We start from the raw sequence: 27,340 nt of genomic DNA, 5'->3' as shown, positions 1-27,340 counted from the left end.
TTTGTTCTCTCGGTTTTGTTATATAACATTAGTTTGAACCTCAAGAAAATGTTGAGTAGGGTTAATGGTGGCAAGAATCCTCATTTGTTTTTAACATTATTGCTATATTTCACGCATAAGTTTGATGATTGCTTTGATGATTGCTTTTGTGTTTTGGAGGATACTTTTTATCAAGTTTAGTAAGTTTTCTGTATTTCTAGTTTATTAAAAGATACTCTTTATCTTTTTGTGTGTGTGCCTGGGTGTAATTTTACTTTTGTTTTTTAAATCAGGGCTAGCTGTTGAATTCTTTTCATAACTTTTCATCATTCTAGTGATTTTTCTATTATGTTTTTAGCTATTAATTCTCCTCTTTCTTTCCATTCTTCCTTTCCACATCGCACACGATATACAGTTGTTGAGTATTTTTCATCCTATCCTTTATTGCTCTTGACAGTCTTTCCTAATTTCCATCGTTTTGTCTTATGATTCTACATTCAGAGAAAATGTTACAAGGGGCTTTCCAATACTTTATTCATTAATGTCCATTATACTGCTTTTCCCAGTGTATGTTTTTTATTTCAGTAATTTTGTTTTTGTCTCCAAGAACCCCTATTTTTTCTTGAGCTCCTTTTTTTCATAGTGCTTTGCGCTTATTTATTGATGCAGTATTCTTTCACACATCTCTGGGAGTACTAATTAAAATTGTTCCAGCTGTAAAATGTTTCACCAGGAAACCATTTGCTCAGATTGCTGACCTTTGTCCTTACTTTTGAGCATAGACTTTACATTTCTGTCTATTTAAAGAATAGAAAGACCAGATTTGATCAGTATATAAAGAGCTTTCTCAGTAATTCCGTGCACTGCTTTTCCATTTCACATGAGGCTTTCCTCTCCAGAGTCTGCCAGGTAACTGCCGTCCAAAGGCAGACCTTATTTCCCAGCTGAGAACTTAACTAAAAGAAGCAGATGCCTCCCTTGAGCAGAGGGTGATCCTGGTGGTCCTTGGGCTGTGTTGCACGCACGCACTGAAGCCATGTGAAGCTTGGGATAAATGCTGTTTCAACATTTTATATATTCTAGCCTCAGGGTCAGGAGTGGGGCGGGCGTTCTTCAAACTTGTTGGTTTGTTCCCATTCTCCCAGCCTTTGCCAGGAAATCTTAGGCTGCCTTCATTCAGTTAGGGCTTTATTTAGCATTAGTTAAGTAGAAACAGGTGGTTAGAGTGGAAGCCTAGAACTTTAGATTTCACTGCTGTACTAGCTTGTTCAGTGTTTATTGCAGCACTGTCTCTTCTCCCTTAGCTGGGATACTGCTGTCTCCCCTCCTGCCCTACTTCTTAGGTTAAGAGACCTACCAAGCAAATCCTCCACTTTAATTAACAGGCTGAGCTCAAATACATTCTAGATGATTGTGGCTGCTGACAGCTCTGTTGGTAGACATTGGCCTGGTTTCCCAAGCTCTCTTCCCTCCTACCACATAGCCCTTGGCATTCTATCTAGGCTTTGGAGTATATTGGAACCCACATGGTACAATTCAACCACTTCTCAGGTAGCTCTGTCCTTTGCATGTGTTCAGTCACAGGCATGTGAACATTATTGGCTTTTCCCTTCTTCCTCCATCCGAACCTTTTGTTGTTGTTGTTGTTGTTGTTGTTGTTGTTCGTGCTGCGTGGCTTATGGGATCTTAGTTCTCCAACCAGGGATTGAACCCAGGCCATGGCAGTGAAAGCACCGAGTCCTAACCACTGGACTGCCAGGGAATTCCCATGAACTTATCTTAATTTTTAGAAATTCCTTCAAGATTTTGGTCTATTGATTATATCCTCCTTAGTTTTCCAGTGCTACTAAAGACTATTTCTCTTGTTTATATTTTTTCCCTAGTAATTTCAGTGGGATTTGTGAAAGGAGAAGGTAAATTAGTGGGCTCAACTCACCACCTTGTAAACAGAAGTCTGCACTTATGTTTAGGGGACAATTAGAGGGAGAATAAGAGGAAAAAAACATAGAGAATAATAATATCTAACTCTTAAGTACTTTCTTTGTATCCCCAATGATTTTATGTGCTTTACTTGTGTTTACTCACTTAATCCTCCCCAAACTCTGGGATGTTTAGGTACTGTTACGATTCCCTTTTTTACAAATGAGAAAATTGAGGCACTGAGAGATTAAGCTAACCTGTAAGAAGTGGTAAAGTGAAGACTCCAACCCAAAGATGTCTGGCTTCAAAGCCTGAAAATAAAATAAGAGAATGTTTTCAATTCGTTTGAGAAATTTCCTAAGAAGGAAAGTATTATCAATGAATATTAATTATTTCTTTAGAAATTTGATTTAGAAAAGAAAAATGGACAGTAGCTGATGTGTGGCAGGAGTTGAAGGAAGGTTGTGTCTTTAGAGTGAGAGGATGTGAGTGTGTTGGTTGAGTATCGGGGAACAGCCAGTCATGCGCACAAATTGAAAATGTAATGTTTCAAGAAAATATCCAGGGGAGAAGGACACTGCCGAAGGCAAGAAGAGATGGATTTGAGGGTGAATGAATGATTCACCTTAGAAATGGGAAGGACTATTTTTTCCCTGAAACGAGAGGGAAGAAAAAGATGATTGTTGGTGTTAAGGAACTTTATGGTAGGTGAGGAAGAGTAAGGACGCCTATGTTAAATTATCTGCTTAGCTTAAGTAGAAGGTGGAAGTTGTTTATTAAGGGAAGGGGGAGGAGGGGCAGTGGAAAGAGGTGTAATTGGGTACAGAGAAAAAGGTTGGGAATAAGTGCTTTGGGGAACAATCATCAGTTTCTGATAATCATTATTAAATTTTTGTGACTTCTTCCAGAGAGTTCTTTACATATATATAAGCATTCTTTACATATATATAGAAAGCTGTAATAGTATTTAGTGTGTCAGACATTAGCGTATTACCAGGTACACTCCTTTCATTACTCAAATCAGTTAAAAAATTGGGCACATGTTATCAGTTATCAGCAAAATTAATAATAGCTACTACCCCTTATTGAGAACCAATTGTGTTCTTTATGTACTGTGCATGTGTGTGTGTTTTGGTGATTCCTCATAGACATTATTATCTTTGCTCCTTATGAAGAAGGTGAAATAACTTCTCCAGTTAAATGGTAGAGACATGATTGAAACAGCAGGGGTCTTTCATATTCCAAAATCTGTGCTCCTTCTAGTACATTGTATTTCCCTCATGCTAGCCTGTAATTTCTTTTACTTGGCAGCATGAAAGGAGCAGTTTCCTGCCAGATAGCTACTGAGTTATGGCCACAGACATGTATGTGTTCCTTTTTCTTTTTTTAGTTCATATTCTTTTCCATTATGGTTTATTACAGGATATTGAATATAGTTCCCTGTGCTTTACAGTAGGACCTTGTTGTTTATCCATTCTAGATATAATAGTTCACATCTACTAATCCCAAACTCCCAATCCCTTCCTCCCCCTTTCTCCCATCTCCTTGACAACCATAGTTTGTCCTCTATGTCTGTGAGTCTGTTTCTGTTTCATAGATAAGTTCATTTGTGTCATGTTTTAGATTCCACATACAAGTGATATCATGTGGTATTTTTCTCTTTCTGACTGACTTCATTTAGTATGATAATCTCTAGTTCTATCCATGTTGCTTCAAATTTCATTTTTTGTTATGACTGAGTAGTATTCCATTTTTGGAATGTTTTTATATGTGTATATCAATCACATCTTCTTTATCCATTCATCTGTCTATTGACATTTAGATTGTTTCCATATCTTGGCTACTGTAAATAGTGCTGCTATGAAGTTTTCTTTTTTAAAGTAACATACATTACACCTAGAGTAGTTCTGAAACTTGGTATTGTTTGCATTGTCTATGTTTGTTCTACTAGAAGTCATTTATTTCTGCGTATATTAATCACAAGTAAGATTACTCAGAGTGACATACTGAAGAATATTCACAGCCATTATTTCCATAGTTGTGTTCCAAAGAATATATGTTATTAGAGGTATTAGTAGGTATTCTAAAAAGGGGGTTGGGGTCTCGTGGTAAAATAAATTTTGGAAACACTGCGTATTGTATATCCCCTTTGGAGAACTCAATGCATATTAGCAAATTAAAGGCTATGATAAAGATACCTATTTTCCATCATTTTCCAAACTTATTTGAAAATGGAATTTTTTGGAAGAATTTCTTTTAATATCTTAAGGCATTAGCATTCATTAGGACTCAGTTTAGTAAATGCTAATATAGACTAAAAGTAAGCTTCTGTTTTGGCACATTCTGTTAGCCTTTCATCAGCTGAGTGTGTTCCAGTGCCAGAGCTACTTAAGGATCATGTTTGGATGTGTTCCAAATGCATACTTACTAGTCAGTATGCTAACCTTTAAGTGGTGCCAATACATCTTACTTCACATTGCTTTTCTGCCACTGTTTCATTTTAAATAGTCTATGCTTTTTCAGTGCACTTCAGTTAAGTTAAATATGTTTGCATGTTTTTTCTTCTTACCGTTTTAGATATGGGAGAAAGGACTACCATAAATGCAAGTGCAGATGGCAACATTGGAACCATAGAGGATGGTAGTGACAGTGAAAATATTCAAGCAAATGGAATTCCAGGAACACCAATTTCTGTTGCATATACACCGTCCTTACCTGATGACAGATTGTCTGTCTCTTCCAATGATACTCAGGTAGAAATAGAGGAAAAATCCTCTTAATCTTACAAATTGATAGGCTGCTACCAACACCTTGTGGTGAATATATCCAGTTGATAATGCTGGCTGATTTCAGTTTGAGGAAATAAAAAGTTTTTGTTTTTTTTTTCCATTGATATAAATCAGAGCACTTTATTCCCTTAAAATATTGATAGCTATATTTCCAACTCTAAGGTGTGTCTCATATGTGTTCACATCTTTCCTCCTCCCGCATTCAAATTACATTTAACAAGAACATTCTTATCACATATTTATAGGATAATTCTAGTATACTAGGAGGAGAAAGAGCTTCTGGAAATCTAGAGAACTTCATCTTACCTTTGTTCAGGAGTACAATAAAATCCATACTGTGGTAGTGATAGGGTCCTCCTCATCCTTCCTACCCTATATTTTGTGTATTTTTTCCTTATCTTTTTAGATAAGGGAGTCCTACCCTAAATCATTGCCCCATACATAGGGGGAAGTTTTCCTGGACTTGCTGACCTTTATCAGTTAATAACTTTTAAATGTTGCCTTAACAGTCTCCATTGTCTTATGTCTATCTGTGCAGAGTAGATAAAAAATAAAATAGGACAAAAACATAAAACACCCAGTGACAGGTAGTGGAAAGCATAGTTTAGGCCATGGATGAGGTATCTTGTCACAGCGTGATGTGCTAGGTTTTGTTAGTAATAATATAAATGGGTAAATTTTAAGAGTTTGGTGGCAAAGAGGGAATATTTTAAAAGAATGCATTTTTTAAGGTATTTATTGTTGGGGATGGGGGTAGCATGTCACAATAAAGAAAAACAATATGGCAAATTCCTCATCTAGTTTTCCTTCCAGTAGAACCCCACATATAACTGAATCAAATAAAATATATAGAAGGCTGAAATGATTTGCACTGGCAAATGCCTTTATTTACATGGTGTGTTCACTTGTTTAGGAATCTGGAAATTCTTCAGGACCTTCACCTGGTGCTAAGTTTTCCCACATTTTACAAAAGGATGCCTTTCTAGTATTCAGGTCATTGTGTAAACTGTCAATGAAACCACTGTCGGATGGACCACCAGATCCAAAGTAAGTCCTCAGCTGTTCTGCCTGACAAATGCAGCTTTTTAATCTTGAGCCTTACTGTAAGATAGTCTTTGGGTTTTCTTTTCTTTTTGTCTTTTAGGACCTTCAAAAATGTTTTTTGGGGTTATTTTACTTTTTAAAACATGTACTAAAAAACAGTGAGTTTCAAAATTGCTAGAGTAGATACCTTACACTGTCTTCCAAAAGCACACCAACAGCATTATAGAATTGTGCCTGGTGCATAGTAGGTGCTCAAAAAGTATTGAATGATTAAATGAATTATTATTTTAATATTGTACGTAACATTGGAACTAATGTAGCCCTTTACATGTAGCCTCATGCTAGGCTTCTGAAAGCTACTACTTGAAAGGTAATAAAACCTAAGAGAAATAAATCTTAAAAGTCATAATGAAAGATAATAACATATTCATTAAGGTCTGAAAAAATGCCCTAAGATGATAACTTTCTCCCGTGGGGAGCAGGAAATACTTTAACATAGGCGTCACTCGTCTGCTTTCCATCAATTATATTAGTTTAAACGGTAGGTAAGTGCCATTTTTGTAAGTCATAAATTGTCATATAATCTTTCTGTTTAAATGATTCCAGTGCAGTACTTTCTGCTCGAGGTTGAGTTTGGGAGTTATTCAAGAGCCCTGCTCCTCTGATGTTGCAGCATCATGTATTATATAGCATGTCAGTTTTAGGAGAACTTTCTGGAGAAAGTCAGCTTGGAGAGGCCTGAGTGACTTTGAGAAAGGGATATTGAAATAGGGGGAAATTCATTTTTAAAACTCTAGAGCATTTCAGTTTCTAAGTGTCAACTGAGAAGGAAGACTGGAGACAGTTACAATAAAAACTTTAGAAGTTTTGGGAAACCACATTTGTTATACTTTCTACAGTTTTATTTTGTCACATTGCACTGATTCAGTGAGAAACATCTTTTAGGCCCAGAAGCCTGAAACTCTTATCTTTTTAGGCCCAAATCCTGAGAGTCAGAAATATTTTGAAAATACAAACGCTACAGAAGAAGGATTAAGGTTGTTCGAATTACAATATAAACTTGATTATAGCCTATATATTTTATACGAATATATTTGAAATTTTTTCAGTTTCTTATTTTCATTATGGGGGGGGGGAGTGACAATTTTGACCTATCATTCTGGATTGATGAAGACCTACTTTAAGGAGAAAATAACTTTAGAATTTGGTGCTAGTGCTGAAGGCCATTTTTGCCATGATTTAAAAATGTTGGTGACCTTAAAAGCCTCAGATGTTTAGTTTTCCCAAATCAGACCTTTAGTATTACAAAAGATTATTGTGACGAATAATGTAAATTATCCTCCTACGTAGTGGGCTTAAGTCAGAGATATTAGGAAATTTTGTTTGAACGTAAAGAAGACCTTCTTGACCACCAGTCATTAAATATTGGAATTGAATTCTGAAAGAGATCAAATTTTCCACCCCTAGAAACTGTTCTTTTTCCAGAATATATGGTTTTCTATCTTGAATGATTTTTTTGCCAAAATTAATGATCTTTATATAATTTCCTTTTTGTCTTTGCTTCTCTTTATATTTTGTGGCCTTGCTAAGATGATGATCCAGGAAATGTTCTTTAAGCTTGAATGGTAATTTGAAACTACCCCACGAAAAACTGCAGACCTGTAATTTCCAGCTTCTTTTGCCTGTCAAAAGTATACTTTATTGTGTTATCAGACAATCATTTGATCATCTCTTCATTGATTAATGCCCTATTCATAGTAGATACTTAATGTTGAGATGAGTGCATGAATGAATCCGTTAATTATTTTGAGCACATACTAACGAGGCATTTTGTTAGATGCTGTGGATACAAAGATAAAACATACTTATAAGAAAACCCATGTGTTGGAGAATGATAAGCTGCGGGTTTTAGTTTCTATTGGAACTGAGCAAAAAGGGTGATAAATTTGAGGTAGACTAAGGAAGTAGCAGTAGTGGATAAGCCTTGGAAGGCCTCAACGTGAAGGGGGAATACCTGGCCCACTCCATATTTTCCTATAGCTATTATTCAAAGTCTTACTCCCACTCTCTCTAAATTGATTTATCTAAGGTTTGTTTGTTTGTTTGTTTTGTAATACTGCATTTGCTGCACGTATTAGTTTTCTGTTTCTGTATTCTTAGATTCAGAGGCATAGGCATCTTGGAAACATGACTGTGTATTAATGGTGTTATTGGTTCCAGTTTTATTTCAAAGATGGCAGTATTTTTTGTGATTCCTATTTACCTAAAATTAAATATTCCTTGTTAGAGTTTTAGGTCCTTGAATCACTTGACACTTAAAACCATAAAATTTTTAAGGTGGAAATCAAGAGCAATTAAGTTTACTATGCGGTGTAAATGTGACTGAGTACAATTTGGAATAAAGAAAAGAACCAACTGCTAGAGCATTTAAATGTGTTCTGCATTTGAAAAGTTTGCCTGGGATCAATCTCCTTGGTCTCTTGGGCTTAAAAAACCTGTTTCGATGGTAGAAAAATAGTATTTGTGAAATCTAATCATTAAACTTCTAGATAGTGATCAGAAGTGTGGCACAGTATATTGATCAGAAAAATGCAATTTTCAATTTAAGCTTAAATGTGTTTTTCAGCTTTTCATTATATAAAAATACGTATTTAGAATAAATGGGTAAGCAACCAAGAGGTACAAGTATTCTAAAAGCCTCTTTGTATGTATTTTTTTAAAGAGTTTTCGATGGTTACAGAAAAAGTAAGCTTGAAGCAATGCTTTAGTTTGGTAATGCACCAAAACTTTTTATTAGTGTTTAGGATTTTTGAGTAGTATAACTAGGAAAAAAGTACATTGGAACCTATTTATACTAAATGTGGCCCTTAATCTGAGAAGTTCATGTTGATTTCTAAAAAGTGAAATATACTTGTGAAAGAAAGGAACAAGGCATAAATCTTTAAATTTTTTTTTTCTTGTTCAAAGGAACAGTAGGTTGATGTTAAATATGTGTGAGTGATTGTTTTCTCATTTAAAAAGTTGATGAAATTATGTGGTAGAAGGAGAACATCAGTGGAACTACCCATTATTAGTGGCTAAGCTTATTTATGTACTGTACTTTATTATTTATGTTGTAGAGTTTTCTGTTTCTTTCCATGTAAAGGTTTGTGAAATTATGTGCTACAGGAAATATCTTTGGAACAACTTATTATTACCGTATTGCTAAACTTGTCCATACACTGTGCCTTCTTTTTTCTATTTTAGGTCTCATGAGTTACGATCCAAGATACTTTCATTGCAGTTACTTCTATCCATTCTGCAGAATGCAGGACCTATTTTCAGGACAAATGAGATGTTTATTAATGCTATTAAGCAGTATCTGTGTGTTGCACTCTCAAAAAATGGAGTTTCTTCTGTTCCAGAGGTTTTTGAGCTTTCCCTTTCCATATTTCTTACTTTGTTGTCAAACTTCAAGACGCATCTGAAGATGCAGATTGAGGTATGTTCTGCATTTAAGCATTGTTGCCTATTTCATTTGTTTCATATTAAATCATGTTTTAATACACTGGAAAGTTTTTTAGAATGTGAAATAATATTTGTGTATTATCATGTAACATGTGCCTACAAAGTACTACTAAGCACTAGGTAAGCACTAAGAATGCAAAATCAAATTAAGACATAAGCTCCTGCCTTCAAGGAATGTATAATAAGTAGTTCCATGAATGACTTTAATTGTCTTGAATTAATTTGGTCCTCACAATAATTTAGCCATTGTGTATATCATAGGTAATAGTGAACTTGGTTATCTTAAAAGAAAGCTCTAAATAAATACTTTGTCTACATGGTTTTAAGCCATTTAAGTTTTTGGTACTTCAAAGAGGCGATCAAGAAGAATTATATTTGAGGAGTTATATTTTAGGACATTTGAAATTTTAACTTTCGTATTTTTTTTCCAATATATCTGTTATTGTTATATTCCTAAAGTTTTCTCTCAACATCTTTGGAACTAGAATAACAGTTATGTCATTCTAAAATATTTCCAGAGCCTTAGCAAAATGAAATTAGGGAATCTCCCAACCACGTATGCATGTATTGTGCAAGTGTACCGTTTCTTGGTCTTTTGTTTTTACCTTCAAATAATTCAGTATTTAAAAACAGTACTTTGTTTTACTGATTGAATGGATTTTTTTTTCCAGCTTGTCCTTTGTTAAAATATTGTTTTGGTTGGGACATGGTATATTTTAGAAATACTTTTATGCTAGTCAACTTTTGCCTATATATTATGTTTGATATAATGTGCAGGTTACATTTTAACTTTTATATTTAATCCTAACTCAAGACTAATAATTCATTAGCTCACAGGAAAGATAAAAGATTATTTTCCCAGAGTTTTGATATTATCCTTTATTATAAAGGTTCTACAGTATCTATTAAAATTCATGTGGAACATTATTATGGGAATGAGACAGAATAAGGTCTTGGTATTTTAAGTGAAAATTTTAAAAATTTGGGTCATATTTTTGGACAGGAAACAATTTCTGGTGCATATATGTTGTCAAGTTTTAGAAGTTTGCCATATGTGTGTTAAAATAATGCAAGGCAAAACTAGGAAGTTACTATTTTTAGATAGTTTTTTCTCATTATCTTCAGGAACTACAAATAAAAGAGACTTTAAAATAAAAACTTGTGGAACTTTTGCTTCTGTAACAAGCCAAAAGTGTTTCATTCGATGATGAGACATTTAAATTGACATTAGAGAATTTTGGAAGACTTTGTGCATTCAGTTACTTCTCTGAGACTCTCCTTCTTTAAGTACTATTTAGATGACTGTGTGAAGTATAAATTCTTATGGAACCAGATATCATAAAAATCATTTAAGTTGTGATTACTATTTCTGTAAAGTAAATTTGATATACAAAAATTTTGTAAGCATGAATTTAAAGGGAAATACTTCTAAGAAATTTCCTGTCTGTTCATAGATGGTAGATTCTCATTAAAATTGTTGTAGTAATATTCTGTTTTTTTTAAAGAGATCAGGTTTATTTCAACCTCCATTGTCCCTTATGGGGAGATTATGAGGATAAAACAAGGTAAATATAGATATGCTTTTGAAAGTACTGAACATATTCAAATGCAAGATGAGCTGTGTTCCACTTGGAGGAAACCCAACATATGAAAACCTAAATTTGCAAAACAAAATTGAGATTGTTGTTACGTGAAGATTCATCTTATGAGAATGAATCTTAGAGTTTTTATAATGCAGTTTTTCCTTGGGTATTAACTTATATATCTATTTCAGAAAATACAGTGTATACACACTTTTTCAAGAGAAATTATGTGAAGACAAAGTGCTTATGATAGAACTGTTATTTTACATGTATTACGTGATAGGTGCTCTATAACTCTTTAGAATTTTGGGTTTTCTTAGAGCCCGTGTTGATAGGCATGGTGTCTTAAATTACTATAATAGGCTTTTGCATATTAGTGCAGTTTGATAACCTGTAGACAGTAGCTAAAGGCTTTTTCCCCCCCTCTTTCTCCAAATCTGTGTTTTTTTTATTTATCCCATAAATCAGAGAGCTTCAAATTCTCTTGATCCGTGGCACCATTAGAGTTTCTAATCTTTTCATGGTGTACTTTACTCCAGAAGAAATACCTAACAGTTCCATTTATTAAGCGGTTAGGTCCAAACAACTTAACAAGTATTTTTCTTAACAATGAAGTCTGCATTTGGGGGCAGGGCGGGGGGATGGAGGGAAGCACACATAAATTGAAAGAAAAAATGTTTTTATTTCATTTTTAAATAGTCAACAGTTACTGACTACTGGAATGTATGAGCCTATAGGACACTGCAAACTTCTCAGACCTTGAAATCAAATTGGACATTACCACCCTCATTTCCTTCATTGATTTTCATGCAGTACCTGCTTCTTATCATAGCAACCACTAAACCCCAGGTTTGCAAAAATAATGATGTCGTTGAAAGGAATGTCGTGTGATCTAATTGATGTTGAAACTGTGAAGTTTTTTGAGGTATCCAGCAGATGTATTTCTCTCTGAATTTTTCCTCAGAAATTCTCATGGCATCCCTCTGAGTTTGCTGCAGCATTCTGGGGTGACTTGGTGCAGTGTTTGAGAATTGTGGCCATAAATATGTATTGAATGCCTCCTATATTTGCCATGCAGTGTAGACACAATGCGTAGCAAGAGGGACCTTGTCTCTACCCTCTTAGAGCTTACAGTCTTACGGGAAATGCTGACATTAGGCAAGTAATAGAAATGTGTTGAATTCTGTGAAAGAAAAGCACATCACAAGGGTATTTTGTCCTTTTGGGAGGGAGAAGATGTTGGTAGTCTAAAATTACAAATATGAATTTTTGTATTCATAATACATATGTTCCATAAATGTTAATACGTTGTTTTAGGTTTTCCTTTTCACTCATCCACTCTTGAGTTGTAGTCATTTTTCCAAAATAAATATGAATCTGAAAATTCTTAGCTCTTAAATAGAAATTTTTTAAATGAGGTTGACTAAATCCTTTGTGCCTGACATTATTTGGTGTAAAGAATAGTAAGAAATAGTTTGTAGTTTTCAGACAAAAGAGATTCCCACTTGTGTGAGTAATTATAAAAATATAACAGTATATGGGAGCTAGATCCTTTCTATTGTGTAGATGACAACGTCAGTTACTTTAAAATCTAGGAACGCTTAGGCTTGCCCCGTACTATAATGTCTGAAAAATATAACTGATGAACAGAATATAGTTTATGCTCTGTGGGGGATTAAAAATGAAATAGGAGTTTTATTAGTTTTGTAAATGTGTTTAAGAAATAATCTCCCAGAAGAACTCCAAATTTTTGCAGATTTCTTTTGTAGTGGCTGTGTGATAACAAAATACAGTGATGTGAAGTACAGCTCTTTACTGCAAGGGCCAGTGTAAGTGACCAACCCAAGTTAAGTCCTGATGTCTCAGAAATGGAACTCAACAGGAGTGGAACTCCAGGACCCTGGGTCCTGATCTTTGCTCTGCAGCTTTGGGATATTTAAAAAGTGATCACATATATGAATTATAAACAATATTTTAAATGGAGGTTTTTCCCTAATCACAGGTGTTCTTTAAAGAAATTTTCCTATACATTTTGGAGACTTCTACCAGCTCATTTGACCACAAATGGATGGTTATTCAGACATTGACAAGGATTTGTGCAGGTACTTGAAATTATTCTTCTTTATTATCTCTTTCTTACTGGGGTGTTTAAAAGGCCAAATATATTCATATACTAGATGCCTAATTTTGCCTAAAATTAACATATTGTACTGTTACAGATGCTCAGAGTGTAGTGGATATTTATGTAAACTATGATTGTGACTTAAATGCAGCAAACATATTTGAAAGACTAGTAAATGATCTATCAAAAATTGCTCAAGGACGAGGCAGTCAAGAACTCGGTATGAGTAATGTTCAGGTAAGAACTTTAAAAACATTTTGAAATTTGAACTTTGCCAAGGAGGAGCTGTGTATTTTCCTTAAAAGATTTTTGTTTGTTTTTATTCTCTTTATGAATTATTTTGTAGGAACTGAGCCTGAGGAAAAAAGGTTTAGAATGCTTAGTGTCAATTTTGAAGTGTATGGTTGAATGGAGTAAGGATCAGTATGTGAATCCCAACTCTCAGACAACTCTTGGTAAGGTGACATTTGAGTAGAATTCTTTGTCATTTAAGTAAATGATGCTTTGGAGGATAGTTGCCAGTTTCCTGACATCTTTATTCATTTAGCTGATGAAGAAGCGTTCTCTATGAGTTAAATAACGAACTTAAAATTATGCATTTCCCAGCTTAGTTATCCAAACTTTTTTCTTTCTAAATCTTCCTAAAAGTATTTTGAATATCATATTAAAGTGAATCATGTTTATGCAACTTTGTTAAAGGATAATTATAGAAGAAACATATAAAAGCCAAAAATGTTTTAAGAAGATTGAACTGTTCATTTATGTTTGACGTTTACCCTTACTCAGAGAAAAACTCATAGCTGCAGGGCTATCCTGGTGTTATCTTAGTCCTTTGAGGGAAAACTGTTCCTTGTGAGACATGAGCTGAGAGCAGAAACCCAGTGGATACTCAGCACTGTAGTTGCAAAAAGAACTCCTAATGATGCAGGTTGTACCTGTACTAATTGCAGTGTGTTTTAATATCAAAGTATGTATTATCTGTTATGGCACCTAATATGTTATTTGTATTAAATAGCTATCTAAGCAACATTGAAATAGCTTGCCTTATTTGAGAAATTTTTTTCCTTTGACAGAATAATTTACTGAATCAGTTTTTCTACTTACAGGTCAGGAAAAACCCTCAGAGCAGGAGACGAGTGAAGTGAAACACCCTGAGACAATAAACAGATACGGAAGTTTAAATTCCCTGGAGTCAACATCATCATCAGGAATAGGCAGCTACAGCACACAGATGTCTGGCACTGATAATCCAGAACAATTTGAAGTCCTAAAGCAGCAAAAAGAAATAATAGAACAAGGGATAGATTTGTGAGTGTCCGATTTTAAGGAGAAATGTTATTGAATACCCCTCTGCCAGTACTGTGCCACCCTTATCCTGGGTTTCTTTACATTTTTGGATTATTTTTAGTCCCTTCTTATTAACACCCTTCAGAGAATAAAATGGAGCACAGCTCTCCTGGATCAAGACTTCTAGTGACTCCTTAGTCAGCTCCCCTTGTTCATTGCAGTCTAGCCCAAACAGACCCTTGTAATGTGCATTAATTTTGCACTATATTTTATGTGTTGTTGACAAACATCCTCTGTGCAGTTTTGCACTGTTTATTTAGCTCGGTTATAAAATCTTGCATTATATTCCCCAAGCAGATGATAACTCAGATTTAAAGTATGGAACTTCTCCTGCTCGTGTTGCCCCTTTACAGGTTTTATATTTTCTCCACTTCAGTGACAAATGTGCTACTCTTGTTATTGATTTATCGTTATTCATTGAATTTTTATACGTCAATAAGGTGATAACCTCCTTTTCAAACTTGGGTACTCTACCAGACCCTGATCTTGTGAAATCAGTTTTCCTAGTAAGTTGTGTGCCATCATCCTACTCCTGGACTTTTTCCTGTCTGAATCATACCGTGCTGCTTTCCTTCCTCTTACTGCCCCCTCTTCTTTCAAAGAGATGCTATGAGGAAAACTGAACTTGCTGGCCTTTCTCCATGAATCTAGATCCATGAATCTAAACTGTTAAAAAAAAAAATTCTCTTATATTTTTACTTGGCTTGCTAATTCTGCTGTAAAGCATTTCTTCCTGAGTCTTAAGCAGTGGTTTTTTTGTGCCCTTTTTCACTGATAATGTAAAAGAAAAAAAGTTGATAAAATGTACACATATTCATTGTCATAAAATTATAAAATCTTAAAAATAGCCTCAGGAAATAGCCATCAATACTTCATTTATTCTAGCTATTCAGTCAGTATTTATCAAAGTCCCATCTGTTCCAGACATTATGCAAAGTGCTGGGGAAACCTGATGAGTGAAACAGCCCTTGTTTTGGGGGTCTCAAAGTCTAGTATGTGCAAACAGATACTCATTTTGAAATTCTGCTGGTCACTCAGCAAACACATGTTTGGTACTTGGGACTGTGTGCCAAGAACCATGAAGGTACTGGTCCTTATATTCAAGATTACAGTCTAAGTATGGGCAAAATATATTTTTTTATAGTACTGTGTGAAGTCCATAATGGAGTGTTGTACAGAGTGCTGCCGAGGTAGGACCGCTCAATTCGAAGTACTTAGGAGTGAGAGGGAGTCCTCCCAGGGCCCCAGAGCAGACGTCCCCCTGCCTCCACTGTTCTTCTGGAGCGCCACTCCAGTTCCTGCAGTGCCACGCGGCTTGCTTTCTGCTTCACACCCTGATGAGAGTGCTGTGCTCCCAGGATACCCTTCCGCGACTGTTTCTTTCATGACACCACTCTGTCCTTCTCTCCTACCTTCTGACCATGCCATCTCAGTCTTGTTATGGGCTCTTCATCCTGGGCATACATCTCAACATTTCCAGGGTCTGTCCCTCAGCCCTTTTCTTTGTAGTTTCTAGATGATCATGTTCTTTCTCATGACTTCAGCTACTATATGGTAACATCTCACAGTTCCCAAGTGTTATTTTTAACATAAAAACTCCAGTGAACTCCAGACTCATCTGTAATTGCCTGTTGGACATCTCCCCTGGACATTGCATAGCTTCTCACACTCAGCATGTCCACAACCAAATTTATCAGTCTCCATAATCAACTCCCCAGTACAACCCAAAACAAAAGACAAACAGAAAACCCTGTTGTTTCTGTATTTCCCATTCAGGCTAGTAACCCCAGCACGCTACTAAGTTTATGAGCCAGAATCCCGGGAATTACCTTAGATTTCCTCATTAGATCTAATTTGTCACTAAATCCAGCTGATCCTACTTCCTGAATATCTCTGCAATTTATTCTCTTTGTCTCCCAGTTGTTCGCTCAAGTCAAACCGTCACCATTTGGTGCCTTGACTAGTATGCTCTTTTAATTGGCTTGCCTTTCTTTGGTCTTATTTATTCTCTAGTCTTTTCTTACACTTAGCTGGAGTAATCTTTCTTGAATGAAAGTCTACTTCTGTTTCTCCCCTCTCTTCCTCTTAGAGGATAAAGCCACAGCTTCTTGTAATAGCATATAATACCCGTCATGATTTAAATCTGCTGGACTCTAAGCTAGATCATCTGCCGCTTCTTTATTTCACCTCATTTTTCCAACAATGCAGAGCTACTTATTATAATATGACGCTGCTTTATGCCCTCATGTATTAGTATGACCTCTTCCTCTCTGTCCGGGATGTTTTTTCTGACTGTTTATAAAAGATGTAGTCATTCTTAAAAGCTCAGTTCCACAGTCACCTTCCCAGGAAATAGATCATGATCATCTCTGTTAATTAGACATTTCCTCTGCTGTGCTGTCTTCTCACTTTGTGGATACATTATTGGTTGCATCTTTACTATTATATATTTTTTAATTTATAAAAAATTTAAAATAATTTTACTGTTATAATTTTAAATTTTTTCTTCCATTAGAATGAGAGCTTCTACAGAGCAGAGATTGTGTTTATCTCAGGGAAAAATGCTTGACTTTAATTTATGTACGTGGCAGCGGTTTAACTAGGACTTGACAGGGGAATCATTAGGAGGACAGAGCAGGGAAGGACATTTCAGACAAAGAGAATGGCATGTGCAGCAGCACAGAGGAAAGGGAGAACATTTGAGGACTATTACTATTCAGCGTGGCAGGGGCGGGGGAGATGGGTAGAAGTAGGAGGTGAGATGAGAGCATCGAGTTGAATCCAGATTACAGGGGCCTCATTCTCTGTGTAAAGGAGATTTTGTCTTGTTCTTGGCATTGGCATACTGTGGAAGGATTTTAAGCAGAGGAACAGCAGCATTAGATTCTGTTTTGGAAAGATGACTTTGCCAGCCGCCTGAAGGATGGATTGTAATGTGAGCAAAACAAGAGACAAGGAGACCAGTTAAGAACTCTTGCAATACCCAGGTGATGGTGATGAGGTACCAAACTAATTATTGGAACAATAAAAGTAGAAAGTAAATGATTTGGAAAGAAAGAGGTGACATTTGAATTGGATCTTCAAGCATGGAGGAGAATTCCCCAGTGAGTGAAGCAGGCAAAGGGCACATAGAGGAAATAGACGCTGCAAATCCTTTATGTTTAGAGAATGGGAAAGGGATATGTGGGAGTAAATGAGAGAGAAATGAACTATATTTTTTTTTATTTTAACTTTTTACTTTATAGTGGAGTATAGCCAATTAACAATGTTGTGATAGTTTCAGGTGCACAGCAGAGCGACTCAGACATGCATATACATGTATCTGTTCCCCCCAGACTCCCCTCCCATCCAGGCTGCCACATAACATTGAACAGAGTTCCCTGTGCTATACAGTAGGTCCTTGTTGGTTATCCTTTTTAAATATAGCAGTGTGTACATGTCAATCCCAAACTCCCTAACTATCCCTTCCCTCCACCCTTCCCCCCCCCAGGGTAACCATAAGTTCATTCTCTAAGTCTATGAGTCCGTTTCTGTTTTAAATATGTTCAAGAAATGAGCCATGTTGAGAAAGGTTTTGTGTGTCAGTCCAATCAGTGTGGACTTTATTTTGAAAACACTGAGTATATAAATATTTTTTTTTATAAAGGAAATGATGCCATCAGGTTGTGGTTAAAACAGTCACCAAAATTCAAGTTCTGTATTTTAAAAGCAGGAAACTTAGAATTAGTCAATGGATATAAGGAGAATGAGCCAAGATTACTTGAGCACTAAGGAGAATATATATATTAAAAGTATGAGATATTTAGTATCCATATCCTTACTCAAAGTTCATCTACTACATGGCATTAGCTCACATAATCTGTGAAATGATCCATATCAGTGCTAAAGGTCACCTTCCATTTGAGATCCTTTTCAAAGAAAACTTTGCATAGTATATTATTTTTTGTACATTTTGTACAATAATAATGCATTGATTATTTTAAGTAAACTTCTGTTTTCTAAGTGCTACAAAGTTAATTCACTGTAGTTTTAGATCTTTTCAGAGAATACAAATGGTTTTCTATTTCTAATGTTCCTTTTAACTTTAACATCATCTAGATTTACTAAGAAACCAAAGAGAGGAATACAGTACCTCCAAGAACAAGGGATGCTTGGCACTACACCTGAAGATATTGCCCAATTCTTACATCAGGAGGAAAGATTAGACTCTGTAAGAACACCATGTTATTTCATTCTAACTTTTTCTATAAAATTATTTTTTAAGTTAATAATAATACATATTATTGCCCCTTTAAGATGCCCTCCTAAGTATGTCAAAATAAGCTAGCTATTCTTAATATTGCTTTTTTATTCTCTATACTCAAAAGAATATCTTGATTTTTTTTTTTTTTAAATACATTGAGTATGTTTAACTTTTAACTTCACGTTTGAAATAGTTAATTAACCCTGTGGTTAAAACCTGTGGATCTTATGGACTTTTTCTGCTTTTTAAAAAATTGGCTGTGTAGGAAATGTAACAGTCTATTAGGATATCAATTTCTATCTTTTGTTCTTTAGACTCAAGTGGGTGAATTCCTGGGAGATAATGATAAATTTAACAAAGAAGTCATGTATGCATATGTGGACCAACATGACTTTTCAGGAAAGGATTTTGTTTCAGCCCTTCGTATGTTTCTGGAAGGATTCCGTCTTCCAGGGGAAGCTCAGAAAATTGATCGATTGATGGAAAAGTTTGCTGCAAGATACCTAGAATGCAACCAAGGGTAAGCAGGATTCAGATTCAAGTACTTATTGGTTGCTGACTATATCCAAGACCCGCTTCTGGGGAGCATCGGGTGATTCATAATCCCCTGCCCCAGGCAACTTATATATTATAAGTTATAAGTTATTATATATTATAAGTTATTATTATATTATATACGATCTGGAAGTGATGAGACAGTTCCATAAAAAATTATAATATGAGATAGAACATAAATCCTGAAAGAGAAAACTAAAAGTGATATGGGGTTTGAGGTGAGTTATTTAAATGCTAACTGTAAACAGTAAAAGTTCATAACACGAAACATTTATTTTTGCAGACAAACCCTTTTTGCTAGTGCAGATACTGCGTATGTTCTGGCTTATTCAATTATCATGCTCACCACAGATCTTCACAGCCCACAGGTATGTCTTCTTCCAAGCCAGTTTTACAATAAATAGTACAAAATAAATAAATTGTTTTGAATTCAGTAAGTAATAGTTGAAATTTTAATCTTAATTTAGTTAAACCAGTCACCAAATTGGGGTATTTAATTTGGTGTAGTGTACATTTTACAAATGCAGTTTCTGGTAGTAATTCTAATTAGACTTTTTAGATATCCGTAAAATCTGTATTTGTCTTTCTCATGATTGACAGCTATATAAAACTTCAGGTAAATTTTAATCTAAGAATGTGCTTATAGCTCTTCTGCCTGTGTTTATTACAACATGGAAAAACATCATATAAACCATCTTTTGTTTGTTTGTTTTAACATTTCAAACTTAAATAACAGAGCATTTAGTATAGTGGGTCCTTCATGTGCTTATCACCCAGCTTCCACAGTTCCCAACTTATGGCCAGTCTTGTTCTATATATATCCCTTTTCTCCCCCATGTCATTTTGGAGCAAATCTCATGTATCATATCATTTCATCTGTATTTATTTCAGTATATATATCTGAAAGAGAAATGCTGTATTTAAACATAACCACAGTACCATTACACCTAAAAATTAACCATAATTTTAAAATACCAGACATCCAGGAAGTGTTTAAATTTCATTTGCTTCATTAAATTGTAATTCCTTTACTTTAAATATTAAGGAACTGTCACTTGATTTCTGATATTCAATAACAAAAACATTATTTTTAAAGTTTTAGATATTTTATGCTTAGTTTCCAAAAACTTGAGGAAAATTATCTTTATGAATAAACCTATTTGCAAGAATTTCTTAATACTTCTTACGGATAGGCTTCTAATGATATGTATTACTCTTATGATGAGAAATACACTATATACTTATTACTAATCTGAGATGTATTGGAAAAACTATAAGGTTTAAAACAGCTTATGAGTTTAAAAATTATAAAGTTTTAAGCAGCTTGTGAGTTCCTGTGAAGTTAAGTGGACTGTTAGAAAATTGAACCCATAATTAGGACCTTATATGATTTATGATGCAGGGCTATATGAACTATAACAAATGATGTCATTTTTAAAGAACACGGGTAACTTTAAAGGAATTCCTTAAAACTAATTCTCCTTATTCCTAGTTGTTTTCAGAGTTAAAATATAGGTTAATTTAACAAGTCATTTGTGTTCCTTTTTCACCTAGAATATTTATAGTTAACTACCATTTATATGTAGTGTGAGACAATTTTTTTTAATTTTTGAAATACATTTAGAGCATGTTTAGTTTTTTTGTTTATTAATCTTCATCAGTAGTAACAATTGGCTTTAAGTGATTTAAGCACTAAAACTTAATTAGGCACAGCTTAATTTAAGCACATGAGAATAAAAGTCAAGAGTAAAATGTTCCATAAAGGTTAAGCAGGAGAAGAAAAGTAGGATTATGTTTTACACTACTTCCAGAATCCCACTGTGGCAGAAGTCTTCTGTTTGAGCAGTGTATTTTTATTTTGTGTATCTGCAATTAATGTAGTCTCTTCTCCAACATGCTTGGAGCTCCTACCCCTACCTCCCAGCCCAGATCCACAAATATACTTTGCTGCTACTTCAGATTTTCTTCCAGGGCTTGTCTTTGTCTCTCATTGGCATGATGCTAAAACATTATACCATGTTCATAGTTTCCGGTGATGTTAATCTTCTTTTAGCCTCTTATTGGCAGCACGTGTGTGGTCTTTTATGTTGGTATCCCTGGGTCATTGCTTTTTTAGTATTCATTAGAACTTCAGGTGAAATGGCTTTCTTTTAATGTTTTTTAAGTGCCATGACTCAAGATAAGTTTTCAAGGTTTTAGTATGTTAGAGCTTTTTTCCCTTGCGTAATAATAAATTACATTTGGAAACTTTTATGGTAATATTTTTACTTTTTTGTAGGAAAAGTGCTCCTCTCACCCTTTCTGACGTACTGGAAAGATGTGTTTGCAGAGTAGTCAGAACTAAATAAATGTTTGTATCCCAGTTATATCCTCTGGACATTCTGGTTTCTCTATAGTTATTTTTGCAAACTTCTGATGACTTACTTGATTGTTAGTCTATGTACCTTCTTGTAAATTTACAGGACCCTTATCTTTAGAGGTGCCTTAAATTCTTCATGGAAAGTGGTAGGAATATATTTAATTAAGTAAATGTATCTTCAGAGACATCATATGACTTACAGGTTTTATCCATCTGGGTTTTCAGGGATATAAAAGCGTAAACACTTTGTCTGTGCTAGTTCCCAAGTTTGGCGACAGGGCTACCATCTTATGTACTACAGATTTGTACTCCAAAGACTTATCAGGGTGTGCAGTAGGATGTTCCTGTTCAGCATACTCTTAAACAAGACAGAATGTTCCAAGGATACTTTGCCCAGATCACCTAATATTCAGTTGCCATGATGAGTCAGTGAGATTGCTATCTGATTTTAAATAAATTTCAGCTCTTGTTATTCTTGCATCCACTGTTACATAAAATCAGTTTTTAAATCATTAGCAAACACATTTATGTTCTTCTGAACTAAGATTTAAATCTTTTTGATAACATAAGTGTCTAATAATTGTCATGGTCCTTTTTTAAAGACTCTGACTAGAGCTCTTAAACCTTGGGCAAAAACAAAGAATTTCATTATTCAGTCTCCCTGTTTTCTTATTACAAATTACTCACGTGCTCCTCAGAGCAAGGTGAATTAGTGTATTGCCAGCATGGGTCTTTCCTACATTGTCCTTATTTTCTGTGACTTCCTTTTTTCATTTTAATGTCTGCTTTGTTGAGTATTTTCCACTTTCTACTCCTCAAAGTATTTATAAATTCTCTTATATGAGTATTTTTCTGTTAATTTTTAGGAATTATAATGGTTTTTCATTTCTAGGTTAAAAATAAAATGACAAAGGAACAGTACATTAAGATGAATAGAGGTATCAATGACAGTAAAGATCTTCCTGAAGAGTATCTATCAGCCATCTATAATGAAATAGCTGGAAAAAAGATATCAATGAAAGAAACAAAAGAACTAACAATCCCTACAAAATCAAGTAAACAAAGTAAGTGTCCAAATCAACTGAATCCTGATTGTTTCGGAGGAAAAATATGGGTTCTTGAAAAGTGTTTTACTTAGAGTAGATCAAGTATTATTCTGCTGAAAAGTATTATAATATACAGTTTGCTGATCTGATGGTGTTTTTTCCCGTATCCTGAAGAAAGATAGCACTGACCGATGATAAGTGGAAAGTGCTACATAATATGCATGGATTAGTGTGCATTTAATACCCACTTGTCCATTTAGCAGTTAATCTTAGCACATATTTGGAGATCAGAGAGATCGGTTAGGCAACCCCAGGAGTCAGACTTCAGCTCTCATTCTTTCTTACTGCCTCCTTGTCATCTGCAAGCAACTTATTTCCATTGGTTCACCTATCATTACACATAAACAGAAGCTGGAAGTAGGGGTGATTCAAGGAGATGGGGAAGGTTAGGGTCATGGGGGAGCTCATGGGGGTTGGAACTCACTACTTCAGATGCACCACAAGTTATAGCGCCATGGCATTCCCAGATCTGACCAGCATCAGGAGCCAGCGGGGGGCCTGGCTCCATTCTCGACGTTCTGTGCATACAGATGGTGGTGATTAAATTTGAGCTAAAATCTGACTACAGGAATGAGGTGAGGGTAGTGGCTCAGTAATATAATATGGAAAGAGAACTGCCTTTCTGAGCAACTTCCACTTGGAAGTGGAATCTCAAGCTTCATCTAAAAGAACAGATTGCAGTACCAAAGTTCTATCAACAGGAGAGAATCAAAAAGGTCTGTGTGATATGTGTATTTCTAGAAGTTGATGAAGAATTATCAGATGAGAGTCGGAGGCTATGGAGATAATGTTAGAAGGAATAGTGGAGTATAAATGGCCTTATCTTTTGGGGAATATAGGGAATGATTCTAAGGAATTTTAGTAAGTTCTCCCTCATTTTATAGAAGAGGAAACAAGTACAGAGAGGTTAGGAAACTTAGAATCATAGAATCTATGAGCTGAGTGCAATGTAAAAACTTTCATTAATTCTCTAGACCTAAAACCCAAAGAGTGGCAAAGCCAGATCTTGAACTCGGCATCCTTGGCTCTTACTGCAGTCCAGCACCAATCAGCAGTTTACTTGGTAGTTTACTTGCTTCTACTTAAGAAATTAAGTATATTGCTCAAGACTTCATTTTCACACCTAAGTAGGTGCCAGTTATCTGATTTCACTTTCTTCCTCACACCCGTATAGTAACATCTTCATATCCCTCGTTCTCTGGCCTCTTCTCTATATGGGGGTAGGAAATCACTGAGCAGTGGGGTATGGGAAGGAGGTGGTGGTGTGCTGAAATTCTAAAATCATCCCAAGTGTTAGGGCCACTGTTTTCTTGTCAGTTCAGGAGATCATTCAAGCCTGTGTCATGTGAGGATACCATTGCCTTTTACCTCTCTTCTAGCCCATGTTTGGGCTGTTTCCCTAGTATTTTCATTGTGACAGATTTGTACCTCCTCTCTTCCCTTTTCATAGATTTTCCATGTATCCCTGCCTCCTAGTTCAGGATGCTTTTGCTTTCATTTTTGAAATTCATATAACATAAAATTAACCATTTTGAAGTGAACAATTAGTGGTATTTAGTACATTCACAGTGTTGTGTAACTGCCACCTCTATATAGTTCCAAAACATTTCATCACCCCAAAATAAAACCACGTATCCATTAAGCAGTTTTTCCATGTTCCCTACCTTTCCTCAGCCCCTGGCTGTCACCAGTCTGCTTTCTGCTTCTATGGATTTACCTACTCTGGATATTTCATCTAAATGGAATCATACATTATGTGACCTTTTGTGTCTGGCTTCTTAGGACTATTTTGAATTAGTATTAATTGGTAGTGCTTATTATTTTATACTAAAACATCAGAATAGCATTCTTAAAGGCTTTATATTTTAAACGCTAATAGTGTTTGTTGTTTCAGATGTAGCCAGTGAAAAACAAAGAAGACTTCTGTATAACTTAGAAATGGAACAGATGGCCAAGACAGCTAAAGCACTCATGGAGGCCGTGAGCCACGTTCAAGCACCTTTCACAAGTGCGACACATTTGGAGCACGTGAGACCTATGTTTAAGGTAAGAGTTACTAATAACTTTTGCTTGCAGTATATATATTTATATATACTGCTGTTCAGCATATTCTTTTTTTTTTTTAATTATTTATTTATTTATTTTATTTTTTGGCTGCATTGGGCCCTCATTGCTGTGCGCAGGTTTTCTCTAGTTGCAGCGAGCGGGGACTACTCTTTGTTGTGGTGTACAGGCTTCTCATTGTGGTGGGTTCTCTTGTTGCGGAGCACGGGCTTTAGGCGCACGGGCTCAGTAGTTGTGGCTCACGGGTTCTAGAGCGCAGACTCAGTAGTTGTGGCGCACGGGCTTAGTTGCTCCGTGGCATGTGGGATCTTCCCGGATCAGGGCTCAAACCCGTGTCTCCTGCATTGGCAGGTGGATTCTTAACCACTGCGCCACCAGGGAAGTCCTGTTCAGCATATTCTTAAGTTAAGGAAATACAGTGATATAGCCCATTAGTATACACCCAGAAGTGAAAGCCATATTATTTAGGAGGTTGCAAATATAAAATTTTTCTTGAAGAGAATGAGAAAAGATATGCATGATTAGCAATTAATAGGCATGTGATCTTAAGAACAGAAAGATTTTTGGAGAATTAAGCCTTGGCCTGGTTTCCTCTGAGTTCTATTTAGAGCTTTGGAGTTCCCTGAAATCTCAAAGTGATCTTGAGCCTCCTACTCTCTTTCAGTGCTCTGGCCCAGGAACTAAGCTGAGGGTTCTGAGTATTCCTGGGGCCCAGAAAGTAGAGTCAGGACCAAAAGTGAGCTTTCTTATGTTTATAGATCTAGTAAGAATGATTCTTACTGCTTCTTTAAAATTTGATTTCCCATTCATTCTTCATTTTCCTATTCTTTTTTTTCTATCCTTTTTTCAAATTCCGGAAGGAGTAAGCAGTGCATCATAAGGATTGTAGGGAAGTGGAGGGGAGTCTAGTCAAGTTTGAGAAGGAAAAATTGGTTAAGTACATTTCTGTTTGTGACACAGTGTGGTTAGATGGTCTGTGGAGGTTGAAGATTATAATTCGAGTTCTCATTCATAACTACATATATGTATGGGTAGTAGAAGATGACTACAAGATTTCAGCTCTAAAATTTTACAGTTCTACCCCTACTTCAAGGTCTATGTGATAGTGATCTTTCTAAAAGTTGATGGAGAGTTACAGGACGCGAGTGGGGATGCTAGGGAGGTAACGTTAGAAGGAACAGTGGAGTATAACTGGCCTTCCTTTGGCGTAATGTAGAAAATGCTGTCAAAATATAAGATATACTTTCTCTTTATTATGAAATAAATTACAAAGCAGATTTTTGTTTTGTTTTGAATAATCTTATACCTTTATTTTGTTTTTCTTTTCACATGTTTTTGATAGACGGGAGGTGGAGGATGAAAAAACAAAAAGAATAAGGAACCAGCCATAATTGTACCACTCAGAAAAAATTTCTGTTAATATGTTTACATACTATTTGTCTTAAACAGTTGTGATCCTACTATGTATAGAATTTTGTATCTTGCTGTTTCTCACATAAGTATTTCCCCATATCATTAAAACTTCTTCATAAATAGCTTTTATGATCTATTTTCTGGATTAGTTATCCTTTATTTAAACTAATCCTCTAAGCTAGAATTAAGAACCTTTCCTCTGATTGCCATTTCTACTGTCATTACCGTCTCCAGTTACCTTAATTTCTCACTCTTGTCGCTGTAACATCCTCCTGACTGGTGTCCTTATGTCTACTTTTGTGCTTCTCTTACCCACTTACAGAGGCCAGAATGTTTAAAATACAAAATGAACTGTCACCTTCTTCCTTAAAGCCATTCACTGACTTTGCAACTATGATGAAACCTAACACATCCCAAGGGTCTGTAGACCATGTGTGGTCTAGCTCCACCTGCCTTCAACCTCATCGCTAGAGTTCTTGTCTCTTACTGTGCTGCAGTCACACTGGTATTCTTTCCATTTCTAGACTGTCCTAAATTATTTTCTCTTCAGAGCATTCATACAAGCTGTGTCTTTTGTCTAGGATGCTTTTTCCTTCTTTGCCTGAGTAGTTTCTACTTTAAATGTTACTTTCTCAGAGAGTTCTGCCCTGGCCCCTCTAATCTAAATTAGGTCCCTTTTCATAACATGCTATACTCTTCCTTCATTGTATTTATAACAATATGTATTTATACATTTATTTATTTTAAAACTGAATGTCTATCTCTTTACTAGACTTTAAGCTCCATGAGGCAAGGGACTACATCTGTTCTGTTGACTTTTCCCAATGTCTAGCACAATTCCTGGCTTGTAGTTAGTGCTCAGTAAATAAGCATTGGCTGAGTAAAGGGAATAAATGAGAGATTCCTAGAATGTGATATAATATTAAGGGATGAAAACCTTATTAAGAACCTTTTTACATATTGCCAGATTGTATTCTGTAGAGATTTATACAGTTGAGGGGACAGTTTCACTGTCCTCTGGATGTTATTTAGGTATAATTTGATAAGACAAGTCATTGTCTTTAATTTGCAGTGGGGTTGAACCTTTTGTCACAGGCTTAAGAACCTTATACTTCTCCTTGTATAAAATATTACACAGGTTTCCAAATAGATATGCTGTTTCTTCACTTATAATAGGATGTGTAATTTATTACTTTAATGTGGTGCTTTGTATTTTAAAAGTACTGCACTTCCTGTGCTTCCCACAGCGTCTCTCTATAGTGGCAGGCCAGGTATCAAAGGGGAAGACATGAGGTTCAGAAAAAAAGAG

At 35.4% G+C, this 27,340-nt stretch overlaps 1 protein-coding gene across 2 annotated transcripts in view; it reads left to right on the top strand.

Moving 5' to 3' along the window:
* The window catches only part of ARFGEF1 (ADP ribosylation factor guanine nucleotide exchange factor 1), a 138,755-nt gene that overhangs the window by 73,568 nt on the left and 37,847 nt on the right, over positions 1–27,340 (top strand). For both annotated transcript variants that reach the window (XM_061172124.1, XM_061172125.1), the window contains exons 8-19: positions 4,477–4,652; positions 5,602–5,735; positions 8,979–9,213; positions 12,825–12,924; positions 13,042–13,181; positions 13,291–13,399; positions 14,051–14,252; positions 18,390–18,501; positions 18,849–19,054; positions 19,373–19,457; positions 22,341–22,512; positions 24,449–24,600. In XM_061172124.1, coding sequence (XP_061028107.1) covers positions 4,477–4,652; positions 5,602–5,735; positions 8,979–9,213; positions 12,825–12,924; positions 13,042–13,181; positions 13,291–13,399; positions 14,051–14,252; positions 18,390–18,501; positions 18,849–19,054; positions 19,373–19,457; positions 22,341–22,512; positions 24,449–24,600 — 1,823 coding nt within the window. The remainder of the gene's footprint in view (positions 1–4,476; positions 4,653–5,601; positions 5,736–8,978; positions 9,214–12,824; positions 12,925–13,041; positions 13,182–13,290; positions 13,400–14,050; positions 14,253–18,389; positions 18,502–18,848; positions 19,055–19,372; positions 19,458–22,340; positions 22,513–24,448; positions 24,601–27,340) is intronic.

Source organism: Eubalaena glacialis, chromosome 17, assembly GCF_028564815.1.
Source record: "Eubalaena glacialis isolate mEubGla1 chromosome 17, mEubGla1.1.hap2.+ XY, whole genome shotgun sequence".
Lineage (NCBI taxonomy): Eukaryota > Metazoa > Chordata > Mammalia > Artiodactyla > Balaenidae > Eubalaena > Eubalaena glacialis.
Note: the sequence above shows the minus strand (reverse complement) of the source record. Positions and strands in the feature narration are given on the sequence as shown.